Raw genomic sequence first — 8,835 nt, forward strand, 5'->3', positions numbered from 1 at the left:
AATATAAGTATTCTTTTAAGGAGGTAGTAATAATTCTGATCAAATCAAATAAAATTATTATAGATATTAAAATTCTTCTTTTTCAAGTGTTTAACAAACCTGTTTATGTTTATCTAAAAAAAACTGTTATAAAGTCAAAACTATTTATTTATTTATTTATTATTACATCATATATCAGTTAATGCAAGCGGTTGGTAATTTACTCCTCAAATTTCACATTTATTATCATTCCACTCCATTAAAAAAAAGTGTAATAAATGTTATTCAATACTAATAACTTGACCACCAAATAGATCAATCTTGTTGGTGAATGTAAGATAGGTGCAGCTAAACCCAAATGTAGGGGAATGTGTCTCTCTGACACGCTCACATCCAAATCCCAATGGTAGACATGTAAATAATCCCAAAATAACGTCCATCTAGAAAACAAGACAAAACAAAGAGAGAAAAGAAACGCATACAAACTCATGTTGGTGTTCACGACGAGGCGCAAACCCCCTACAATAAAGCCTCCCTCATTGCTTCTTTGCATCCTTCCTTCAACTTTCTCTTCCGCTCTCATTCTCTTTGCTCTCTGAAGCGTAGCATTCCATAATTCTATTTTTCTTCTTCTTCACCATCATCACCATGACTCCACCCGTCGAACCACAACATTTCAAGTGATTGTTTATTTCTTTTCTCTCTTTCTCTATCCATTCCAATTTCCAAACTCTCTTTTTAATTCTCTGCATTGAAACATTGTTGTTTTTCTTTTGTTTTTGCAGGAGTGAAGTGTTTTTCGACCCTAATGTCATTGAAATTACACCTCCAACTCTATATAATAACCCTCCTAATTCTACTAAGCAGAAAGAGGTATACATATCTCACTATCTTCACATCACTAATCTTTTTTTTTTTTTAATTTAGCTTTCTTTTTTTCTTCTTCTCACGATTATTTTATTTATGCTTTTGAGTTGTTCTGACTTATTATTTTTTATGCTTTTAAACTTTTTTTTTACTTTTTTTATTTTAATTTGAGGTTTGGGAGTGATCTAATCATGTTTGGTTGACATGTTTTGTTGTTGTTTTTAAAGGCTATTTTTATGTTGTGGTGGCATGAATTTCATGGAGTTCGAGGTTTCTAGGTTTTTGTGCTATGAGGTTAATTTCTTAGTTTTGTGTTTTTAGGTGAGGGATCAAAGTTGGTTGGAAATTCAGAGAGGGGATAGCTTTTTTATTGCATCATTGTAAATTTTGTGATTTTTTTTTCAATGATACATTTTTGTCCTCACTTTTTCTAGTATGGTAAAACAAATTTACTTTGTTCTTTTAAATTTTACTTTAAATTGTATTTGATAGACTAAATTGATATTTTTTTTTATTTTACGCTAACAATATTGATTTTGGCTAATGTGTCAAACATTTGGCATGTCCATGTGTCAGCAAATCATCAAGTTAGTGTAATAAATCGAGTGAAATGATTAATTTGATCTAAAAGAACAAGGCGAGAAAACACCTGCATTTTTGCCATTTCTTATAAATTATTTCATATTCTTTTTTTTATCATATTAATTCATATTATTGAATATCCTTTTGATATATTAATTTCGGATCTTTTAAAATGATTACACAGCTAGTTACCAAGATTAGTTGTAGTTTTCGGACTTTTGGTACATTGGATGGGGATTTAGCTAAGATTAGATATCACTGTAGCCGTGATCAAATCTTTTACAGTATGTTTTGTTTTTAGTTGTGTCAGAAAAACAAAAACGGCAAGAAATTTGACAGAGTTAAAGTGGTTTGGATGCTCAACAATCCAAGAATTAACAAGCATGGAAAATAATTTTACAAAAAAAAAAATAAGTGTTTTCTTTCTAGCATTTTTTTCTCTCTTTTCCCCCTAAAATATTACTTGGCATTGTTACATGCAAAGCTGGGTTTTATATTTAAATTTGGGTTTTTTATTTCCGTTGGTAACACTCAGTAGGCTTAGCACTAATGATTTGTTAATATCTCGTGTTTGTAATTCCTAATCGTGCAGTTGTTTCTTCTCCAGTTGAGTCATTTCTGGGAATATGTTGTTTTGTTGAACTGCTGAATAATGTTTTCTTGTCTGCAACATTATTTTGAACATTGCTTCTTTCTTTCTTAATTTTGACTGGGAGATAATTCAAATTGACTCAATTGATTGGATTACATCATTATGTACTTGACATACATTTCAAAAGCACAGCTTTTTTCCTTTGATCTAATTCCTCCTGCTTTCTGGATTTTCTAAGATTCAATGATATCTCTATGGGTTTTATGTTTTTTTAGAGGAAATAAAGTTATGGTATTTCATTCATAATCAGAGAAGCAATACAAGTAGGAACAATGTTAAAGACATGGTTACAAGCTTTCTTGATGCCTTATAAGGGTGGGAACAATATGATAGGCTTGTCTCCTCACAAAACTCACTTAAGAGTTTGAAATAGATGTAAAATGTGCTCTATGTTTAACTAATAGAACATTGAGATAAGATGAACCACTGGACTTCTTGTTGAAGCTTTCAGTAATTGTTTTGCAATCAAACTAAAAAATAATATATATGGGATTTATGTTTTTCACTTTTTCTTTCTCATGTATATTAATAGTATTTTACTTTTGTAGGCCATTTTGAATCCTGAGGTTATCAATGTCGAAAGCGATGATAATTCTACTGAGTTAATATTATTTGGGCAAAGAGTTAGAAAGGGGAAGGAAATTCAGACCACCCATCAAAACATGGTATAGGATTTATTGTTTCTTAGAAATGGTTGATGTTATCTTTTAAATTTCCAACATATCAAAAGACTAAACATTTTTTGCTTGAAATCTTTTTCAGGAAGTGTGTGAGGATGTAATGGGTAAATCTTTATGGACTGACAAGCATAGTTCTAGTTCTGACAGCTCAAACCACAAGGATGATGTTGAATACTATGATTTTTTTTCAAAAGATCATACGATGACAACATCTCAACCTTCGTTGTCACTGGAGCCTTCTGGAGTACAATACTCTCAAACTCCCCAGAGTAAGAAGAAATCAAATGACTCACAACAAAGGAAGCAGAAGTTAAAGTTGCCATTGGAAATCGGGTCATCTACATCTTTTGAGAGTAAAAAGAAGCCAAACATTTGTTATTCTTCTAACCATGAATTTGCAAACAATTTGAAGGCTAAGAAATCAGTGACTGCAGGTGGGGCATCACATTCGGGACTTCTCCCTACAGGAGGGGCATCAGATTGGGGACTGTTGCCAGCAGGTGGAGCACCACAGGCAGTAGGTGGGACACTACACTTGGGACTGCTACCTGCAGGTGGGATGTTGCCTGCAGCTGGAGCACCACAAGCAGCAGGTGGGACACTACATTGGGGACTGCTACCTGCAGGTGGGATGCCGCCGGCCGGTGGGACACCAGATTGGGGGATGTTGCCTGCAGCTGGAGCACCACAGGCAGCAGGTGGGACCCTACATTGGGGACTGCTACCTGCAGGTGGGATGCCGCCGGCTGGTGCCACACCGGACTGGGGACTGTTGTCCACTGGTGGAACACCACAGGTGGTTGGTGGGACACCACACTGGGGACTGCCACCTGCAGGTGGAATATCGCCTGCAAGTGGGACACCAGATTGGGGACTGCTGTCTGCAGGTGGGACACCACAGGCGGTAGGTGGGACAACATATTGGGGGCTGCCGCCTGCAGGTGGCGCACCAGAATGGGGACTGCCGTCCACAGTTCCAATGATGACACTTTACAGTCCATATCATTCAAATTTTGTTGGACCATCATATCATCATCCAGGAGCTGAATCTATTAATCAGATGTGGTCGACGAATGCTCATCACTTGCAGGCGATCCCTAATTATAATTATCCTCATCCTTATAGTTATACCTATGATTATAATTATACAGCTCCTGTTGTTCACCATTACCATGTCCCTCCTGCGCAATTGTTTCATAACTCTTTGGTTCAAAATTCTGTGGGAGATGAAAATAATGGAGCAACTACCAATAGTACTGTTGCTACAATTTCAGATGAAGCTAGAGAGGAAATTCTGGTGAAATTTCGAAACTTTAAACAATTTGACGTTGTTGAAGACGTTTCAGACCATCACTTTGTTAATGCCGACTCTTCCATGCAACAGGTAGCCTTTTAATGCAATTTTTTTCTTCCAGTTTTAATCTTAATTATTTAGGTTTACATACAGTCAATTTATTTCATGAACAGCATTCAAAGAATTGGGCTAAAAGAATCCAGGGAGAGTGGAAGTCATTGGAGAAGGATTTACCAGGTGAGAGTTAGTTCGATTAGTATTCATGTCATAAATTGGCTAAAATATTTTCCTTATCTATCCAACTTTTTGTATTTAATTAAATTGATTTCTTTTACAAGCCAATGGATTTGTACTGTATGATTGTATCCAATATTGTCATTAATATGCTAAGGGGTTACTTGTTGTCAGACCAAAAGACCATTAGTATATATGGCTGATTTGTTTTTTAATATATATCCTTATGAAACAGTGCTTATGATTCTTTCCCTTTGTAGAGTCCAGATACTTGGTCTGAAACTAGAAGTTACAAATGGCTGAAAATTATGTTTTGAATATCATAATGAGCAATGTGCTTTGACACTTAATTTTATCTTGAACAGATTCAATATTTGTCAGAGTTTATGAATCAAGAATAGATCTTCTGAGGGCCGTGATTATTGCAGCAGAGGGAACACCTTATCATGATGGCCTTTTCTTTTTTGATGTTTACTTCCCAAGTGGCTATCCCCATGTACCGCCGGTAAGGATATTATTCTACTAATCTGACTTGAACATTATTTTCATGTCCAGTTTTTTTTTTACAAGTCTAACTGAAGAGTAATTTATTTTTTCGTTTTTAATCGTGTCGAATGATGTCATGTAATCCAAGTAACCAACCTTACCTAGTAGGATAAGACTTTATTGTTGTTGTTGTTCTAACTCAAGGGCCATTTTTCAATGCAGAACGTCCACTACCATTCCGGAGGGCTTAGGCTCAACCCAAATTTATATAATTGTGGCAAAGTTTGTCTTAGTCTACTTAACACCTGGACTGGCCATCAGAATGAGCAGTGGATTTCAGGTGTTTCAACAATTCTACAGGTTCTGGTCTCTATACAGGGTCTAATCTTGGTTGCAAAGCCTTTCTTTAATGAGCCTGGATATGCACATTTGAACGGTTCACAATATGGTGAAATTAGTTCTTTGCGGTACAATGAGGACTCATTCATCCTATCATTGAGGACAATGATGTATATCATGAAAAGGCCTCCAAAGGTTTGATTCTTGAAATATCTCGTATCATTTCTTTATATATCAAACATGATTTTAAATTGATGTGGTCATAAGTAAAAAAATCCTTTACATTGCAGTCAACTGCAGTAAAATACAACTGCAATTGTGGTCATGGTGAACCCAAATACCTTTATGTTGCGGCCACAATTGCAGTTGCACACCGCAATTCAAAACCTTGATATCAAACGAAGTATATATTGTTTGAGAACGTGTTGTTAATTCTCATGTTCACTCATACTTTATTGCACACTATTGGATATATCTTATCATGTAGTGAAGCCATAATATTGCATGCATTGCCTATCAGTTTATTGAATGGTTATTTGGGAAGAACATATTTCATCGATGTATGATGTATCAATTCAACAACATACCCGTAGTCACTTAATCTTTAAAATTTCATGCTAAAATGTTTCTTATCATCTATGTTGCCCCTCTTGGTTAGCACCTTATCCTTCAGCCCTCCTCTTCAGTTTTTCACCTTAGATTTCTTATAAGATATTTTCATTGCTGTTATGAATGAAGTGCTAATTTAGCTTGCAGATCCTTGGAAGTAAATGAATAGTAAATAAGAAGCAAGGAGTTTCTTTATATATATTTAAAGTATTTGGAACTTCTGTTTTTGGGTTAAAAATTGACCATTTAGGTTATTTTTGGTTTCAGAATTTCGAGGACTTTGTTGTTGGGCACTTCTGCCGCCGAGCTCATGATATTCTTGAGACATGCAAAGCATACATTGATGGGGCTCAAGTTGGTTGTGTGGTCAAAGGAGGGGCACAAGATGTTGATCAGGGTGACAACAGTAGTTCAATCCAGTTTAGGACTTCTTTGGCTGCAGTTGTGCATATGCTTATTAAAGAGTTTACACAAATTGGAGCCAAGGATTGTGACCAAGTCTTTCCATCAACAGCAGCAGGAAATCCGTCTGGTGAAATGCTGACAGCAGCGGGAAATCCGTCCCTTGTAATGCTGACGGAAGCAGGAAATCCATTGGGTGAAATGTTGACGGCAGCGGGAAATTTGTCCGGTGTAATGCCAGCAGCAGGGGGAAATCCATCCATTGTAATGCTGGGAAATCCATCCGTTGAAATGCCGACAGCAGCGGGAAATTTGTCCGGTATAATGTCAGCAGCAGTGGAAAATCCGTCCGTTGAAATGCCGGGAAATTTGTCCGGTGTAATGCCGACAACAGTGGGAAATCCATCCGTTGAAATGTTGGGAAATCAGTCCGGTGTAATGATGACAGCAGCGGGAAATCCATTCACCGTTGAAATGCCTGATTCTGCTGCAATTCCTTGACCAACCAAATTTTGAGACTTGATAAAGGCTTATGTTATATTTAGTATAAATAGCTGATAGCATATGTTTTATGTTATATTGAACTCAGTCATTATAGTACTCTTGAACAATGTCTGCACTTGATCCTGGAATATTATTTATAATTGCAGATGGTTATGTTTAATCCATAGGAGGGCATAAAATCCCTGTTCGTTTTTATTCTGGTTTATATGTTTTGTTGGTTATTTCGGGGTACCTGAAAATGAAATGGAGTAGTTGATAATTGTTTGTTCTTATAGTCATTCCATTAAGAAACCAAGTTGTGCCATGCATATCAGTAGTTTTTTAATTTGAAGCATTTTAATTTTTAATCTTGTATTGTTGAGGAGAAAAAGTGCAACGATCTTTACTGCAAAGAAATGTTCAAAAGGTGCAATCAGAACATCTCCCTTGCTTTGACATTTTCATGGGTGATAGATATTAATTTCTTTTTTCTGAAAGAAAATAGATGTTGATTTAGGGCTTGTTTGAGAAATGTTTTTAAAAGTGTTACCATACAGAAAATAGATATTACTTGTTTAGTCTGAAAAGTGGATATGGTCTCTGGCTGTGGACGATGCAGTTGCCACCAGCAAAATTAAATTCTTTGATGTTCCTGTGAGAATGCTTACATGGGAATCCGAGGGAGTGATTAGATTATAAAAAAGTCAATTATAAAGTTATTTTATTCGATAAATATATTCACATCAAATTTACATTTGACAACTCTAATTAAGGAATGCTAATGAAGTAGTGCTAAGATGGAGTTTTCTTTAAACTGCAATAATGGTTCTCAACTTCTCTTTTGCTGCAGAAACCCTTTGATAGAGGTGTGAGTAGTAGCTATCCCAAGATTTCTTTTAATGATAAGCTGCTACTTGCAAGGATAACATGATTTGTTACGACGACTAGACTTTATGTATTTGATCCGGAGGAATCTACTCGGGATTGAACTGGAAACTGGTGATAGGATGGTTTTCTTACAATGCATGGTTGTCTAAAGGCGATTTAGAAACCCTCAGGGTGTCTAGATTTTGTTGATATCGGCCATTATTTCTTTATGGTCAAATTTGCATTGACTTTGCAAATGATACAGAAAAAGTTTTTGTTGTTGGACCTTGGATGATCTTATTGGTAGTATTTGATAAACAAATTGTTTTAGTAGCTAGCTTGTAACTAGAAGTTAAATGTATATGGATTGATTAATTGTCAAAAAATGAAAACACAACAATAAGTTTTAAATTGCAATAATGGGAGGATTAGAGGATGAGGAAATGGAGTGCGAACAATTTCCTCCCTCCTGAACAACATTAAGATATGAATTTTATTTCCATATGATTGTCTTCTATTATTCTTCCCAATACCTTTATCCCCTTTTGATATGGGTACCCTTCAATTGTTTTGATTTTTATGGCGATTTGGCTTTTGTAACAATAATCCAATCCCTATATATACAATTCCTCTCTCCCATTAATATTGTTGTTTATGCAATTAGCTCCATGAGAGTTACAATTATTATGCACCATGTCATCCTGCCCTCTCCCTATGTTGCTGCCAGTTACATAAAGGGTATCTTTTCTAATTAGCCCTAGATCCATAGGTGGAATCTTTTGTACTGTCCTTGAATCATTGAGTTTTTTTTTTGGGTATTTTCAAACCCTTGGCATGTACCTAATTTTTTTTTTGTAACATCCACCTTGTTTACATTTAAATCAGATAAGCTTATGCCATTTTTTCCCTTCCCAATAGCATTTAAGATATGAAATTTTTTCCACTGGATTGTTTCCTATTATTCCTCCCTAGAGCATTTGCCCCTATAATATTAGTACCTTCCAATTGTTTCAATTTTTGTGGTCGTTTTCCTTTTTAACAATATTCCAATCCCTATAGTATTCCCATGAAAGTTGCAATTATCATGTGGAATACTATCATACCCTTGTCCTACATCGGTGCCATTATATATATATATATATATATATATATATATATATATTGTTATTTAATTTGTTCCATATACATATATAGGTGGAATCTTTTGCACTATCCTTGAAACATTGTGAGATTTTTCTTTTTGTCTTTTCCCACGCATGACATGCACTTAATATTTTGTAACAACCACCTTGTTTGCATTTAAATAAGATGATTGTAGGTCATTCAGCTTTCAATTGTTTTCCGATGGAGACTATGGTGCG

General features: G+C 35.4%; 1 protein-coding gene across 2 annotated transcripts; it reads left to right on the top strand.

Annotated features, from left to right (window-relative positions):
- The first annotated feature begins 213 nt into the window (after positions 1-213).
- On the top strand, positions 214-6,792 carry LOC100791144 (uncharacterized). 2 transcript variants are annotated; one of them, XM_006582114.4, is made up of 9 exons: positions 214-659; positions 765-852; positions 2,629-2,745; positions 2,843-3,113; positions 3,195-4,144; positions 4,228-4,291; positions 4,654-4,793; positions 4,997-5,308; positions 5,990-6,792. In XM_006582114.4, the coding sequence occupies exons 1-9, from the start codon at positions 628-630 to the stop codon at positions 6,623-6,625; spliced, it is 2,610 nt and encodes an 869-aa protein (XP_006582177.1). In that variant the 5' UTR covers positions 214-627; the 3' UTR covers positions 6,626-6,792. The 2 variants fall into 2 exon arrangements, with proteins under 2 accessions (XP_006582177.1, XP_040872009.1); XM_041016075.1 differs by having other exon boundaries at positions 2,843-4,144.
- The last annotated feature ends 2,043 nt before the right edge of the window (positions 6,793-8,835 follow it).

This window comes from Glycine max, chromosome 6, assembly GCF_000004515.6.
Source record: "Glycine max cultivar Williams 82 chromosome 6, Glycine_max_v4.0, whole genome shotgun sequence".
Lineage (NCBI taxonomy): Eukaryota > Viridiplantae > Streptophyta > Magnoliopsida > Fabales > Fabaceae > Glycine > Glycine max.